The sequence below is a fragment of the Seriola aureovittata genome, chromosome 11 (genome assembly GCF_021018895.1).
Source record: "Seriola aureovittata isolate HTS-2021-v1 ecotype China chromosome 11, ASM2101889v1, whole genome shotgun sequence".
NCBI lineage: Eukaryota > Metazoa > Chordata > Actinopteri > Carangiformes > Carangidae > Seriola > Seriola aureovittata.
In genome coordinates, this window is record NC_079374.1 from 14,126,448 (window position 1) to 14,144,226 (window position 17,779).

The window sequence follows — 17,779 nt, forward strand, 5'->3', positions numbered from 1 at the left end:
ACAACTGGCTGGATATAGTATTGAAAGTTAGTAGTAAATATTGTGGGTGAATGTTATGATATTAATTTTGAAAGCCATTAATAGAAGAGTGTAACAGGATTCCAGAGTCCTAATGGTTAATGTAGTAGTTGTATTGTATGAATATTCCCCTATTCAGCAGGCAATAATTAGATCATTAATATATTACTAAACATTCAAGGACTGTGTGATATTAGTTAGAAATTGCCAATATTTATTGTAAAATGTAGGTAGGTTCTGAACATATTTGAACCCTGATGTCATAATACAAAAGAATTGGAAAAACTCCTTATAAAGCAGCTCATCATTATTTACATACACTTGCAACAATAATGCTTAGAGAGAACAATAATAAGCTCTAAACACCAATAAGAAAAATACTTGTAAGTGCAAGAAAGACATTAATGTATGGAAAGATCAGCACATTTTTTACTTTCTCTGACCAGTGTAGACTGGGTGAACATACATTCAGCATTGGAGACAGTACCAACTCCGACTCAGTTATTCTGTAATCAGTCAGTCTAATCATCTAATTTGTTATTCCTCCTCCTGACATCCCCAGAGACCTCAGCATCATCTCCATCAGACAGCTGAGACAGAGCTGGACCGACTTTGGTGTTGTCCTCACCTCCCCCGTTGGAATGTAGAGTATGCGAGGTCTGGTCAGCGGGGCGTTTCCAAGACGTATGAGTGGCAATCCAGAGAATCAGAGCTCCAAAAACCACCAGGAGGACTCCCAGAATGTTCACAAACATTGCCTCTGGGGGTGAGTCCTTATACTTTGGGTTGCTCCTTTGTCATGAAGTACAAAAAAGAAAATTAAACTCATTCTTACACAAGCAATTAACATTGCACATTTTGTAGAGTATTCTAAGCCTTTATTTCTTTTTTTAAAAATACTTACAGGCCAAAAATCAGCTTCTCTGTGATGCCCATGAGTGCTACAGCTATAGCACTGCTAAAGAGTAAAAGACCACTGTAGACATGGAGGGGCATGAACGCTGCTCTCCAGGATACAGGTGTAACTGGTATCAAGTACATGCCAACTCCCAGAACAAGCTGCTCATTGAAGGAGAGAAAAAATGCACTTGTCAGATACTGCACTAACCAAGACTCTTATTCACTATGACTTAGCATTTTAGAGACGACCAGCAGAGACAAAGCTATTTGTGTTTCGGTATTCTTGAAGAGAATCTCAGTATTACATGTGTAAGACATACTGTCCTACTCTATATGTAAAGGTGTAGTGCAAACTGTCTTTGTACTATTTCTTACTGGTAACGATATCAATACTGCACCAAACAACCAGGAGCCTTACCCATTACATCAAATCATTTGAAATAAAAAGAATTGATTTACCTGTAGACAGTACAGGGTCACAACCATCAGGCCAAGCCAGCTGTGCAGACTGTACATGTTGGGGATTTTGGCAGCATTGTGGAAGTCAAAAACTGCCACCATAGCTATAACGGCAAAAATGAAGGCCACTAAGTTCAAGCCTGCATGGATGAACTTCATCAATAGTTTGCTGCACTGCCAGGTCCAGGGGAGCCTGTAGACAATGATGGCTGCAAGAGAGCAACGTTCAGTATAAATCAACCAGGTCTCAATGCAGCTATCATGCATATGTTCAATTTTGACCATATCAAACTTTTTTTTATTGATAGGTGCTTCTATAAATTACATTCTAGGTCTCCAAACCATGTGAAGTCTACATACATAGTTCACATACTACAATATAAAAGTACTCATTTACAAGTCATTTATTTAAGCACATAAGTATTACGAGCAAAATTTGCTTCAAGTATCCATTGCGCAGACTGGCCCCTTTCAATTTGTTAAATCAGGGAGCCATCATGGTCCTACTTTGTTTTGTTTTTTTTATCTTATGCACACAAGACAATATTTTGTGCACACAGGTTATCATCTTGTAAAAAAACTAGATTTCAGAAACTAGGTTTCAGAAGAAATTTACTAATCAGTACATGGTAATCCTATAGGTAAACCCCAGCACAACATTGAACATCTCCAACCTGTGCAGGACTAAACAGCCACATAACTGAAAACACCTGGGTGGTTATACACAAGCAATGATCTTTAATCTCATAATGCATCACAATCTACAAGTTGATCATATATTTAACTGTTTACCTATAGTTGTCACATAAATGTACTGGAGTAAAAAGTACACTATTTCCCTCTCAAATATAGGGGAGTAGAAGTTAAAAAGTAGCCTACGTTGTACCTACACATACCTAAAAATTGTACTTAAGTACAGCACTTGAGTAGAAACTCTAAACTGTACGAGCAAAGTTGAAACTTAACACTGTGAATGACCAGTTTCAGGAGAAGTTTAGTTGCTGGACGACGCTTTTATAATTACACCCTCATCAGCAGTAACCTCCCCCGGGATTCTAAGAGAGGCGAGTCTTGTGTAACTTTGCCTTGAGCAATAATTTCCTTTAGTTGTTTACATTTCTTTAAAACAACACCCGAGTCCATTTGGCCCACCATATTTCATGAAAAGAAAGAGTTCCCTCACCGATTCCCTGCAAGAAAATAAACCCGGTGACAATTAAGACCGGATGCCAGTTGAACTCGGCCAGTCCTCCGTCCCAGGCTAAACCTTCCTTGTAGTGAAGAACCCATCTCAGCACGAATATTATGCAGACAAAGCCGACGGCGGCGGCAGCAGAAAGAGCGACCACAAACTGTCTCAAACTCTCCATCGCCATCAGTGTCAGTTGCAGGACGAAGAAGCGGCGTCACTGGCGCAGCTGCTACTACACACATAACAACCTGAAGTGGCTGCTGTTGCCGACGGGCCACTGTCACATGACCCAGAGCGCAGCAAATGCTTGGAGGAAAGACGTTTTGTAACTTCAATGTTTACAGAAGAGTCTGAGACCAGGTTATATAAAAAAAAAAAAAAAATTAAAAAAGGCACGTTAACTTTTGTGCTGAGTCAGTGAGTTTACAATTGTGTGCTTCCCTTTTGTAAAGCCGTTCACAGTTTGAGCCTGTGGTTATACTGACCGGTGTTTCTATTGTTTTGTCCAACCTCCGCACCACAAACTTCATCCTCCGATGATCATAAAGTTGAATTAGCAGGTTCAATAATCTAATAACCAGCAACAGTGTCCATTTAATATTGAAGTGTCCAGACACGATCACAAACTTTGAGGGAAACATCAAAACATAAAACCTACCATATTTCAGGGTGTTCAAATTCATGCAAACAAGATTAAAGGCCTTGAAAACTTCCTTTCAAATCTAAATTATTTGTCTGTAAGATGAAATAGTCCTGACTAAAGCAACACTTTATGTACATGAGGAAATAATTCATCTTAGCGGCACATGTTCTTGCAACCATGGTACACACTGACTGTTTTGAGTAATACATGAATGTTATGTTTTTACTTATTACAACAATTTTCTTTCATTTTTCTTCCTTTAAAAATGTTTTTTTTTTTTAAAAAAAGGTTTTATATATATAGGTATAAGTTTGGAGGGGAAAAAATCCTTCTATATGATTGATTGGTAGCGCAACAGTCAAAAATAACTAATTTAGACAAACTTGCCACGTACCAGCTGCAATTCACACCATAAGATTTCTTTTCCTATTATCGACACTTTTAATAGATCAAAACAAACAACACTGCGACGTATGCATTAGGATGCAAGAGCCTCATAGGCATCACATTTATAATTCATAATTTGTGATCTGGACGAATGCCCTGCTGGCAAATTGTTTTTGTGATGTCAAAACTCCAGCAACTCTTGTAGTAAACAGAAGAACTTTTATTGGACCGACGCGTTATGGCCTTCATCAGGGTCATCCATCCAAATTGTTTTTGTGAAATAGACTCCCGCTTCATCTCAACTGTGTGGGTGTGGTTTCATCAGACTTGACTGATAGTAGCCTGGGAACATTAGCAAACAACCACAAAACTGGCATCAGGTTCTGACTCAAATATCACTTAAGTGCCCTGCCCACTTCAGAGCAAAGAGGAGCTCAGAGAAAACAGCACAGACAAAATTCATTCATATGAAACAACTGTCTTCACGTAGGACACCATCACTCACAGTAAGCAGCTGATTGAGAAATGTTTTTTTCTGGGCCTTTAACATGCTGCAATTGGGTACAACTTTAGCTTTGTACAAACCTGCATTTTCAAATGAACATCCAGGCTGCACCAGCTTATTTGTGGAATAAACTAACACAACTGAGCAACTGTGGGTGTGAAAGCAAGTAGACAATAATTCACAATTTTGACCATATACTGTACGTATTACATGGAACCAACTTACAGATGTATTAATATTTGGATAAGCATGATGGAAAGACAGAATGAAGCAGAAATACAGAGTAAGGTGTAAAAATATAACATTTTAATTTCAGAGAAACAGTGTAAAAAGGTTCACACACGTGACAGAGCATTAGAAACAGTAATACATTGATTTAAATGACCAACTTGATTAAGTTTAATTTACACAAAAAAAATAATGACAGACTGATCCAGAGATGAAAAACTGCATTATGAGTTTAACAAAAGAAAACTGCATGAAAACATAAGTTTGAGACAAATATTTATAAAATGTTTTAAAATTAACCATTAAATGCTTTACAGTAGCTTTAATTGCATCACTTATTTTCTGATGGCTTTGAGTTTATAAACATGGCAGCAGAAGTTGGTGTTCTTTTGTTCAATATGAACAATTGTATCTTTGTCAAAGAACAATTCATGCCGATAGGTCTAAAAACAAACAATAAGAGCACACATGAATTTCCATACACAGATATTTCAGTCTAATATTGATATATTCGTGTCAAGTTACTCACCTCATCCCAAGGTTCAACCAGATCAATTGTCCGCTGTAACTGTCCGCTCTGGTTGTCATGCAGTCGGATGTGAGCCCTTCCTTCTCCCTCCTCACCGTTAGTTACCACTACTGCCAAAAGGTCAAGCTCATCCTCATACTCCACCATACGGAAAGTCTGCAAAATCAAATTACTGTCACCACAGACAGTGAGGAGGTCTAGCTATATATAGCAACTGTATATAGCAATTACGTAAGTAGGCCCTGTATCCTGCCACTTATCTGCATTCTCAAATCTTCTGTTACTGACCTCCAGTGGTTGAACTTGTCACCTTGCTGTATGAATGTGCAAGTGTAGTCAGGGTGTGATCGGTACATGATTGCTTGACATGGTTTAAAGGTGCAAAAGAGGACACTTAACCACAATCAACAATGATGTGACCTGAAGGTGATGGTACAATTAAATGTATTGAAGCAAACAAGCTGCCATGCTGAATGTTCTGCGTACTGAATAAAATGTTATATTTCCAAGGACTGAGCACTTTCTCAGCAGTTTGATGAATGGCTGATATGATATTTGAAACCCAACAGTGATGTTTGATTTTCTCATGTGTCCTCAGTTTGAACTTTTACTCAACAGTAAATGTGGTTCTCTGTATCTTAGGTGGTGTTATTAGTCACCACAGACCAGTGGTCTTATTAAATTCCTAGGAAGGATGCCCTTGATAACTCACTCTCATGTGTAAAAATACAGAGTGGCCCCAGGACTTAACAGAGTGATGGATATGCAGTGCTGTTTCTATTTCCGACTGGAAGATGAGGGACACTATTTATAAGCTCCACAAAAGGCACAGAAAACTTGCTAATGGAATAGTCTCCCTCCTCTTATCAAAGACATCAGTTACAGGTTCTGCTTGTATGATGTATTTTAAAAGGATATGTTCTATATTTCTGTTATTGTAAATCAAGCCCATGAAAAGACCAAAACCCACAATGCATCATGTTGTCTCTCAAAACTGTATACATTCCTGGGCCATTGGTTCCCAGTGAAGAAGAAAATTGGTTCAAATATACAATAAAGCACCATTGTTTTTAAAAAAGGTTAGATAATTTCCTAAACAGTTTGGCATTGTAGTTTTTTAGAAAATGCAACTCAAACAGAAGTAAAAAGTCTCTTAGTTTGGGACTATTTTTAGCTGCAGAGTTGCTGTGTTAGTCAGTATTTTGCAGAGGAGCAGTCTATTTGGGACTGACTCCAAATAAACTAATGTCTGTGTTCATTATAATAAAATGTGTCAGCCAATGCAACAGTGTGGCTCACTGATGGGTTTCCAACAGTTTCTGAACAACAACAGAGGTTAATGACACAGAGGAATAGCTTTTAAACACACAGACAATGCTCGTTATTAGGATGAATTCATTTTTGTTGTTTTGGTTTTTTTTTTATGTTTATGATTTGTTGACAAAAAGAAAAAAACAGAATATCACCAGATCAGACAGTAAACATATAATGTATTCCACCTAGAGTCTGTTCAACTGTAGAATTAACTTGGATCCTGTTGTGTCGATGTACATTTTTACAAGCAACACAGCAAGTATTTTCTTTGCCATAGATACAGGATCAGTGATTAAAGTGCAATTATATTGGTACCTCTTGATCTGGGTCATCATCCAGCTGATGAAATCTTCTCTTCACTGTGCGGCCCGATGCGGTGACAGTGACTTGTGAGGTGGGCTACAGTGGTTGGAAAGCAGAAACATTCAATTTCTTAGATTATGGAAATATGTGTATGTTCCATCTCTACAGTGAGATTATCTGCTTTGTTATAGACAATCTGAGCAACCATGCAATACATACACAAGGCTGATTCATGATGAAGGTCAACTAAGTCTGTCCAGCACATAGAAAGAAGCATTATACTCACATTGTTGTTTCGATGGGTCATCATAGCGAAATCCTCAACTACCGTTGATGGCAAACCACTGTTCAGTTCACCAAGGATTTTAAGGACACTTGGAGCAAAAAAAAAAAAAACAAACATTCTCCTTATGGAACATCTCCAGTATAATAACATAAGGTCAAAATGCACCAAACAACATAACTTTGTTCTGGGACAAAGGTTGAGGCAAAGCACATACAAGGCTTTAAACCTTTATTGAATAATGATTCTATTGGATTTTTATATTTGCCTCCACACCAAAGGAAAATTTTACCACTGTTGCCTTACACACTCTTCACTGTTGTGTAAAAGTTGACTGTAGTACTCACTTTATGGTGGTAGGTCCAATGTGGATGATTCTTCCTGAGTCGTCGGGGTGGAAGAAAATCCCATCACTCTCAAGAGAGCAGCAGTTCATGTTTTGTATTCCATTTGTTGCCTATTGTCATAAAATTACAACACAACAATTACAAAGTACTAACAAGTTGCAAAATGTAGCATGAGCACGTCACCATTTCTAGGTTTCCTCTTGCAGTTGTAGCGAGGGAGTTAAATTTTGAATCTTATAAAAAAGTTTTCTGTGATGTGTGCCTCAGTGTCTGCAAAGCATCAATAAATTGTGTACACATCAATGTGGAAAACTCAATATTTGACTTATTAAGGCAACACTCCACCCAAAATCTATTGTTTGACAACCACTTAACCACGGTTGACTTAAAATGTGGTTATGTAAAATGCTGCTTCTGTTGCAGCTTTAGAGTTTTTGGAAAATGGTGTATTCGTTCAATAAGTACTGTAATGATGTACACTGCATACCATTTTAAAATAACACCACCACTGTATCTATTTATTATACTGTGTGCTTATGCAGTATTTTTAGGCATCTCAGGCACATTACAATGATCAGAGCAAACAAAACTACAGTTTCTTGTGTTTTGGAGAATGTGGCAGTGGCAAGTGTGGTTTAATGTCTTTCCACACCATTTATGATGCAGCCTTGATTCGTGAAAATTGCCTCAAGTAAGAAATAACTACATAATGTTGTCAAAAATAAAACAAAAGAAGCAAAACAAAACTACAAAGAAGCTTGTGTTGAAACATGCAGCAAAAATCTGTACTGTACTTGGACCATTTCGTGGGGTTTTGAATCGCAATAACAGGTTTGGCTTCATCCTGCTCTGTTCAGCAGCTGAATACAGAGGCTGTCAAAAATATCTGTAGCCCTTCTTACCCTGACACTTTCAATAGGCTCTGACCAATTTGGCGTTCGTTGAGTCTATCGCACAACAAGACTGGGGGAAACTATTACAGCCATGCACACATTACATTTTGTACTGAAATTGCCCATTACTGAAATGTGTTATATTGTATGTTTAAAGAGGATTCTTTAAATTTACCATAGTGCTGTCCTTGAGTGAACAGATGTGGTGAGTCCCCTTGTGATTTTTATGTGGTGGTGTGTAGATGTAGTGCCATGGGTAGCCTCCGATCTGGACACCGTTACTAGAACAGGACACCTCGAAAAGTACAGGAGGGCAATCTGTGCAATAGGATAAAAAACCTCATGCTTACTTTGTAAACAAAAACATTCCTGCTCACAGCGGCCAAGTAGGTTGTAACTTTCACGCAAAAATACAGTTTAAACCAAAAAAACAGACCAACCTGTGATCTGGATATTTACTGGGATACCAAACGGAGCTTCTCCCACTGTTTTGCCTCCAAGAAGTGAACTCTGCTTTCCAAGCACTAACTTCTCTGTCATGTACTAAAACCAAAAAGGGGGATTTTGAAAATATTCATCAGACAAACAGATGAAAGCAGCTAGATGATCCAAAATAATAAGAAAATATTCAATATGCTAATATTCACAGGTACAATTTCTTCAAAACATTTATTTGTGATGTTACTTTTTGCATATTGATTGCATAAAATATTCAGCTAGCAAAACACAGTGCAGGTGCTCTTTCAGGAATAAAATACATACATACCCTTTGCACAATGTGCTCAAAGCTGTACAGCTTCACTGACTTGTTGCTGTAAGACACAGCTAGGACACCTTGAGACAGAACAACATCAGTAACACCATTTCCAAATACCTGAAAGATTAAGATTTATATGTAAGTCACAACATATCACTCCGGCAGACACATTTGAAAAATATAAAAACCTACAAATGATTCTACATGCCTTTTTGTTGATCTCCACAGTGCCCACAATTTGCAACGGGAAAATATGAAAGATGGCCAAGTGCATCACTGTATTCTGAGTGATACCTGCCTGTGGAATAAAAATGGAAAAGGTAAAATTCTGCGAACGCTTCTCCACATCAGAGATCTCTTCCTGGGACTATTTGTGAAATCAATTGTTGTTTAATCAATTAATCAATCCACAGAAAAAGTACAACCATTTTGATAATAGATTAATTAAAGAGAAATTGTAATAAGAATTTTTCACTATTTTATCAACAATTTAATCAATTCATCTAAACAGTAGTCAACAGACTAACTGATAATGGAAATCATAAGTTGGAGCCCTCGACGAGAGATACCTAAATTCCTCAACTGTCTCATTACAAGATTTCATATTTATTTTCCTTGGCTTATGCAATACATGTATTAAAATTCATGAACTGAAGAAATTACATTTACAGAAAGATCCTTTGCTTTTAAAAAAGTGTCCTGTCACTCTTAAATAAGGCATGAACCTTAATAAAAATAAATAGAATTATCTTACCTGTCGTGCTAAAGGTGTTTCTTTGTTTTGAACAGATTTAACATAAAGCATTTCTTGAGAAACCTCCCAGCCAAGATACCTTCAAAAAAGCAACAGAGTAAGATAAAAAGGTTTTTAAATGACCTAAAACGGAAAATAAACGTACTAACCTTCATTCAAAGAACAGAGAACTCAGAGCCTTGACAATACCTAAACTTATGTTTTGAAGAGAGGTAAACTCGTTGCAGCTCTTCTCCCGTTTCAGCTGAAAAGCGATACAGCCAGTTATTGGCTGTCAAAGTCAGGAGGCTGGGTTTATGATCAGAGGGAGAGGCCAGTGTTTTATCCTGTCAAAAAAAAAACAGATGAAACGACAGTCTGAAACTGGGTTGTTTATATCTGTTCATTGCAAGTTCAGTGCTAAGAGTTCTACTAATGCAAGTGCAAAATAAGGTTTCTTTAGTTTCACTTACAAGTGGGGTCTGACACAGCAAGGCATCTTCAAATTTTTCCAATTTAGACCTTTTAGGCAATTTGTACAAAACGTGAGGCTCTGAATGAACGCTGAAAGCAGATGGGGATTTAATCATTTGTATGTCAATAAGCACGGTGTAATAGATATAAATAGTGTAAAAAAAATAAATAACACTTTGGTATAATTCATGTCACAATTGTTTCAAAAAGTGATTCCACCTCATTTCCTCTGTACCATTCCCTCAGCACATCTCTCTGCTGCAACTAGCATTAACTATTATAGTCTTGAAATGTGCAAATTTCCTGCATCTCACAATTAGTATACATCGGCCCTCAGCATTTGATTTATGTAGAGTGTGTGCAGTGTGTGACTCATGTATTATCTGACTTATATGTGCCCAATTGAAAGATGTTGCTGTTTATGTATAGCTGTGATGTATGATTTAGTATGATATGTGTAATTCATACTCACCAACTGTAGCAGTTCTGGTAATTTTCAAAGTAGATTTTACCATTCTCATACATGATTGTTGATTTTGAGGTCTTGCTCCATACTTTCATGAAATCCCTGTTTTCCTACAGTGCAGTTCAAAAAAAGTTAATATATTAGTAGAAAAAATACAAACCTGTTAGCTCAATTATTTAAACGAATTTTCTACTACCTCGAGGAGGATACTCCTGAGGACTTTCATGTTCTGTCTGATCAGAGTCCCAGCATCCGTGACACCTCTACTCCTCCGGATCAACAGCTCAGTTGAGTTTACGGTCCTGTTCCTCTGGTACGGCGCCATCAGCAGGTGGCACTTTCGTCTATAAGAGCACGGCCTGGTAGCATGTCTAGAGACAACGACCTAAAGTGACCCTAACACCACAGTCAGAGACAGGTGAGAGCGATTTGGTTTTCCAGTCTGGCAACGTTACAACTGTTTACTAGGCTGCATATTTCCGAGACCACTCCGGCGCTAGCGTTAGCCTTGATATGTCGTTAACTTCACTCTAAAAGACGTACCTAACCCGCTATATATGACCAAGTTAAACCGTGGAGTTGTTCAGAAATGAGAAACAAATGAGGAATATATACAACTATAAGTTGGTGAACGATAATTTAGTATTTGGACGATGTGAGGTTAGTTAGTAGCTAATGCCGCTCCATTTTTGTAGTCTTCACAAGCGTCTTGTTCTACGGGAGAATTAAGCGCGAGACGTTCAGCTTGGAGCTGTAGCGCCCTCCTCTCCGCTTCCGGTACGTTGCGTTGACAACATAGACTATAGAAAAAGGTTGACCATGGAGAATGGATACATAAATCACCCCTCAACATTTTTTTTATTTTGCCTTGCGTACCTTCAAGATTGTTAAAATAATCTTACTTCACACAGTTTGCTACTTCACATAAAATATTTATATATTGTAGTTGGCGTGTTTAAGCTCTCCATTGAAACTATTCTAGTAACTACTAAACTAAACTAAACTAGTTGGATGAAACCATTTGAACATGTAGAGTAGAAACAAATAAATACTGCTTGTGGCCTGTGCCAAAATCTGGGTACCTTATTAAGTCAGTACTTAATAACACCCCTCCCCTCTCCCCCCTTGGCAGATATCACAGCTTACAAATGCTTTTTGTATCCAGCTAATGTCTTTCTATTCCTGATTCAGGAAGTTTACCACAGTTCTTTGTGGATTACTTTAAGTTCTGAGATATTTGTTGGCTGTCTTGTACACACAGCATGTTTAAGCTTTACACATTGATTTTAAGTGATGTTCAAATCATAGGACTGTGAGAGCTGTTCCTCAAGTTTCATCTTGTGTTTCTTGAAGTAGTTCATGGTGGATTTTGAGGCCTGCTTTTGATTATTGTCCTGTTAATGAAGCCTACCTCTCTTTAGTCTCACTATATGTAATTTGGCAAACTTTTCCCAAACTTCTGCATACAGCTGTATATGATGTTTAATGCACATTTCCCCAAAATCTTATGTAGCTCATCTGGTATCTTTGGTAACTTTGAGATTCACGCTATAGTTTGAAATAAGGCTCTGTGGATTTGAACAAAGTTTGGCTACACAGCATGAGTTTATAATAAGGGACTCACATGTGATTCATTGTGGTACAGAGTTCTCCTTATGACATTTCCCCAGTGTTCCTGAGTATCTTCCCTTAAAGAGTTTCTCTTCGCACTTGTTTGTCTTCCATCTGTATACCAATAACTCACAGTTAAATATAGCATGCTGTTTAATTAACAGTGACCATATTTGCCTGTAGGATGCTTTACCATTCATTTCATTATACCTTTGTAATTTTTGTTGTTACATGCCTTTCACCATCTTGTTGATTGATTGATTGATTTAAAACTCCTGCAACACATGGTACCCAGTCCATAGGCTTGCAATTCACAAACAACCAAGTTGCCTAAGGGCAGATTGGGTTACCATTTTGTTTTTACTTCATTTTATCAATGCATTCTCTCTAAGTCACAAAAAATGGACAACCATTCAGCAGTCTGGAACGAGGTTAGTTATGTAGCAGTTTTGTATAATTCCACGAATTCAGAAAAGAAAACATTTCAAAAAGATCCAATTTACATAACAGTAAATAGTCAAGGATACAGGGAACTCTGTCTTAACCTTCTATTAATCTTGCCAAAACACAAACCTCCTTCTTAAAAAGCCTCTTTGAATATATAATCTTTGGATAACCAAAGCAAATCAGGATTCCTCAACTTCATTTTTTAAAATAGCAACTCCTTAGGTCACTGTACATGGGGAAATTAAATTCTAAATGAAATTTGTTCTCCACAAAACCAAGATTAAAAAAAAACAAAACATTAATGCTGCTCTTTGGGTAAGTTCTTAACTGAACACACAGGGACCTTTGTCTTCTCATAAAATTATGTTTGGTATAAAGTTCTGTGTAGCAGTCTTCTTTGAATTTCATGTAATTTCTGTTAATGTAATTTGTTCTTTTTATTAATCATTTTTGATTGAAAGGTATTTATATTAAACTGAACATTGTTCCTGAAAGATAAAAAATATCAATAGAAGAGTAAAACTGTTTATTTTGTTAGCATTAAACAGCTACAGCTCACATGAATCTTATTAGCCATAGGTGCACGGTCAAAGCATTGTGAAAGGTATTCAACTCTTGCTGCACTTTTACAGAGTAAATGCATAAACTGCGGAGCCTCTCTGTAGCCAAAGTGGCTAAAGTTTTCAGCAGATTGTCTACAAGACTAAAGAACACTGCAGGAAGACCTTCAGCTCCACTGGGTTCACGGATTCTGACCAATCCTGATGACATCTTTAAGCACAACATGTGGTTAGTGATGTACTATTTGTCCTTCATCTGTATATTCTGTGTAAGGGGATTGCAGGATTTCAGTGTAGGTGTGCCCCCTTTCAATAACATCATGCAAGAATTTAGGCTTCAGACAGAAGCCTTTTCATGAATTCTAAAACACAGTGTGGATTTGTATGTTCTAGTTTTGAATGTTCTTTAATTTACTATATGAAACATATTTTGAGATACATTGAAACATATTTGGTGAGGGAGCAAATAAGACATTGGACAGTTTGTGAGTCACTATTGTTAAACAGATGTATCAGCAGTTGCTTTGTAATGCTTTACATTTTAGGGATCATGTACAGTGGTCAGAAGAGGACAAAGAAAATGCACAGCAGAAGGCACAAGAAAATTCCTGTGTGAAAATTCCTTTAAATGAACAAGGTAAGAATGTACTCCTGCAAAATATTTAGAAATATAGATTTGATTTGGTTACATGGCAAAGCAATGGTTAAAAAGTTCCTAAATTCCCTCCACACAGGTAAATTTGACACAGAAGCTTACCAGTACTGGGACAAGTTTTATGAGATGCACCAGGATAAGTTCTTCAAAGATCGCAAGTGGCTGTTTTTAGAATTCCCAGAACTGCTTCCTTCGGATACAAAATACCAAGCCACAACCAGATGTCATCATCAGGCGGAAATCCTGCTACCTAGTGAATCCAACATGGACTCAGAGACCAGACACCATCAACACAGTGGCACAACTCACTATCGCAGACACGCCCCTGATTGTCAGAAGGCCCGTCAAGGAGCATCACTGGAAAACAATGAAGATGCCACTCAAACTTCTACTTTCCCTGGACAACATGCATCTTTCAGGATCTTGGAGGTTTCCAAAAATATTGAGTTTAATTGTTTTAATATGGACTATGAATAATATGTTATATGTGGACCATTACACAATTGTGTGTACAACAACAAAAAAAGAACAGGCTATAAGTTGCCGTACTAAGTGTATAATTGCATTGACAGCTTTGCTTTGCTGTGTTCCTGTAGGCAGAATTATCAGCAGAACATATTTTCTTTTCACAGGTTGGATGTGGGGTTGGTAACAGTGTATTTCCCATTGTTAATTCCATAAAGTAAGTACATATTTTGAGATATTTGCATATATTGCGAGTTTCATCCATTTCAGCATCATTATCATGACGTGTATCATATGTCAATCCTCAGCATTCTTTCTACTCAAAGATGTAAAACACTTCAAGTACACCAAATATTATATTAATTTTGCTCAGTATAGTTATATGTTAGAAAAGCAGTAGTGAGCCACTCTTATGTCCCAGTTGACATTGTTTGTTTGAAGATTGAATGGTTCAGCTTAGCGTCCACAACACAATCCTCTCCTTTTCTCTAATTGGATCTGAATTTGAAATATAAGCTACAACAAATATGGGAAATGACTCAAAAATAGATGTGGTGTTAATAGATGTGTCATTGCAAAATACTTCATAATAGGTCTTTTTCACAGCAGCTACTTTGGCCTGTTATAGTTGGTGTCATGTCAAAATGTCTTCAGTGAAAAAGCTCTGTATGGTACCATTGTACCACTTTGGACAGGGATTCTTAGAGACCTTGAAGGAACAACTGGCAATATGCCAGCACTAAAATCAGTTTCTGGGTCAAGACTACATTAGAATAACGATGAGCGTTTACTTTAAAATAGCCAAATTCCCCTTTAACTCTTCTCACTTCCTTGCTTTGTAATATGCTCTCTATTTGTTTTTCCCAGGAAGACAGATATTGCATTACTCTGTGTAAAGCGCATTTGGGAGCCACAAAATTGCTTCATCAAATGTTTATAACCTGTACATGTAATGATTTAAGGGCTGTTAAATTGTCTATTCTATTTTCCAGAGGAACAGATGCATTTTTATACTGCTGTGACTTCTCCCCACGTGCCATTCAGGTGGTCAAGGTAAGCATTTCTAATATTGCTTGGTATGAATATGCCAAAAGTCTGAATATTGTGTTGAGGTCAATGCATTTTGTCAATGCAGTACTGAGCAATATAACTTCCATACTGTATAAAAATAAACAACGCTATATAAAATCTCAATCTATGTTGAGGGTGGTCACAATCATATCAGATTATGTCCCCCATGTCATAGACTGCTAAAATATTCATACAGATTACATTAACATTGGATGAAGGAATAAATTCAATTCTTTCATCGTAAATCTGTGGTCAATGTCAATCTTTCAGTTTTACAGAATGATGTTTCAAATTAGAGTTTATAGTCCTGACCATTGTTCCCTCAGAAAATGTGCATACATGAAAGTACTGCAGAATGACTCAAAGCTCTGCACAGTAGCTACAGTTGAATCAATGAGGAAACTGAATCAAGAATCTGGTAGATTATATTTTTGTACAGCTTTAAAGATGAATTGAATCTGAATTATATATTGGTGTTGGCCCTGACAAAGACCTAATTGAAACTCATCTTAATCTGTCTGAAGATCTTTGTAACCTGCAGTAACAGGATGTATTTCTTTTCATTTTCTGTAGCTGAATGCCAACTGCTGCCAGTAGAAATATCTCATTAGAGTGAGAGCATAAAGCCGAAATGTCAAAGAGTGATCACAGTAGGTGTGTCTTATGAGAGCAAATGGATTCCAGTCAAAGCTGTTTAAATTCAACTGTAGATCTGTGGGGATATTTGTTTCCAAATATGACACATTAAGTATAAGTAAATCGTCAATAATAAAAAAAAAACTTCAGAAAGAGTATATTTTAGCAAAATAAAGAAAAGAAAAAGTCTCACATGTAGAAAGTAATTTCAGTAATACACAAGAGATGACATCACCATGTATGCACATTATCATATGAAAACTATCACATGTGCAAATTGCGCCATTCAATTACACTCATCTCGCAACTGGAGTAAAATAATCATCTGCAAGTTGAAGAAGAAGAGATGGATTTAGTACATTTAAAGTAATTGCCTCAGACAGATGAATAACTTGACAGTAGCAGTACTGACAATTTAAACTAAAAACATACCATATAAAATTACTTTTATACAGACAGAAAGCCTTCTATTATCTAACTTTATAGATCATGCCTTGTAATTTTTGATGAGAAAAAAACGTTTTATAACATATTTTTCTTGCATGATTGAGATTATACCATTTATACCAGATAACTTTTATAATACTGTATTTTTACACTATATTTATTACAGCCTACTTCATGTTCCTCATATAGGACCATCCAGACTATGATGACTCTGTGTGTCATGCCTTTGTCCATGACATTTGTGAGGAGATGGCCTCCTTTCCCTTTCCTCCTCAGAGCCTGGATGTTATTCTAGCAGTCTTTGTGCTCTCCTCCATTCATCCGGAGCGGTAGGTGAAGGTTAAAACACAAAGACAGGAGGGCCTGATGTCATTTATCACCTGCCATTCCCCGCCCCCAACCCATATAACCCTCCCAACCCACCTTCACTTTCCCCAGGCTTTGTCTGAATGTCATGGCAAAACCCAAACATATAAAACTAAATGCAGGCTGTATTGTGTCATAAAGTGCAATACATTAACTGTGCAGTGGTTTGGTTGACATAAAAAAGTATACAAGAATTTAAGGGATTGCAGCCTACATATTTAAATTTTTATGCTTTATTATTACCAAACGCACTGACATGGGCACCATAGTATTATAGACATTTCAGCTTGTAATACTTTGCTTGTTTGGCTGTTTGTTATGTATTTTGAGGCATCAATGAATACATTCCCATACAGCCTGTATTATCTCTGGTGTTATTTGGATCTTCAATAGCTGCAATCTTATTGTACAACATTATTGTTCCATTAATTGATATTTCATTGACAGAATGCAAGGAGTCGTGGGGAGACTATCTACATATTTGAAACATGGAGGGATATTTCTCTTCCGTGATTATGGGAGATATGACTTCTCACAACTCAGGTTTAAGAAGGGTGAGCCTTCAAATAGTAACATACAACAGAATATAACAATTTTATGCACATCACCTAATTTGTTTTAGCGTGTGTTGCGTGTTGTTTTACAATTAAATACTTTTAATATAATATAATCTTTTTTCAATCAGGACGCTGCTTATCAGAGAACTTCTACACACGTGGAGATGGAACCTGTGTTTATTTTTTCACAAAAGGTATTACTAAATATACACAGTATACACTTTATTTTTGATATCAACATTTTTCTGTGGAACGGGGGAACTTGGACTCATGACCTCAGTATTTCTTAAATCCTGGCTACAGCCCTGGTGTCTGACTGTGATTTTATGTATTTCTTTACAGAAGAGGTTCATGATTTATTTTCCAGTGCTGGACTGGAAGAAATTCAGAATCTGGAGGACAGGCGACTACAAGTGAACAGAGGAAAGAAAGTTGCAATGCACCGTGTTTGGATGCAGAGCAAGTACAGGAAATCATATCAACCTCCACCATCTTAACCCCCCACTATGCACAGCCTCATTCAGAGCTAGATG

General features: G+C 37.1%; 3 protein-coding genes across 3 annotated transcripts; 1 reads left to right on the top strand and 2 right to left on the bottom strand.

The window, feature by feature from the left end:
- Nucleotides 1-209: 209 nt before the first annotated feature.
- Nucleotides 210-2,842, bottom strand: LOC130178057 (plasma membrane ascorbate-dependent reductase CYBRD1). Its single transcript, XM_056390153.1, has 4 exons — nt 2,561-2,842; nt 1,378-1,586; nt 923-1,077; nt 210-810 (listed from the first exon to the last, which is right to left on the bottom strand). Exons 1-4 carry the CDS (start codon nt 2,751-2,753, stop codon nt 540-542), a joined length of 828 nt encoding a protein of 275 aa, XP_056246128.1. The 5' UTR covers nt 2,754-2,842; the 3' UTR covers nt 210-539.
- Nucleotides 2,843-4,388: 1,546 nt separating this feature from the next.
- On the bottom strand, nt 4,389-10,759 carry dcaf17 (ddb1 and cul4 associated factor 17). The gene is made up of 14 exons (XM_056388837.1): nt 10,628-10,759; nt 10,438-10,541; nt 9,965-10,055; nt 9,702-9,838; nt 9,513-9,591; nt 8,967-9,056; nt 8,768-8,875; nt 8,442-8,544; nt 8,177-8,319; nt 7,109-7,218; nt 6,765-6,852; nt 6,491-6,574; nt 4,862-5,017; nt 4,389-4,775 (listed from the first exon to the last, which is right to left on the bottom strand). Exons 1-14 carry the CDS (start codon nt 10,754-10,756, stop codon nt 4,668-4,670), a joined length of 1,530 nt encoding a protein of 509 aa, XP_056244812.1. The 5' UTR covers nt 10,757-10,759; the 3' UTR covers nt 4,389-4,667.
- On the top strand, nt 10,709-17,743 carry mettl8 (methyltransferase 8, methylcytidine). Its single transcript, XM_056388839.1, has 10 exons — nt 10,709-10,849; nt 13,122-13,278; nt 13,595-13,686; nt 13,784-14,133; nt 14,337-14,386; nt 15,162-15,222; nt 16,513-16,652; nt 17,137-17,243; nt 17,375-17,440; nt 17,589-17,743. The coding sequence occupies exons 2-10, from the start codon at nt 13,127-13,129 to the stop codon at nt 17,741-17,743; spliced, it is 1,173 nt and encodes a 390-aa protein (XP_056244814.1). The 5' UTR covers nt 10,709-10,849; nt 13,122-13,126.
- Nucleotides 17,744-17,779: the final 36 nt, after the last annotated feature.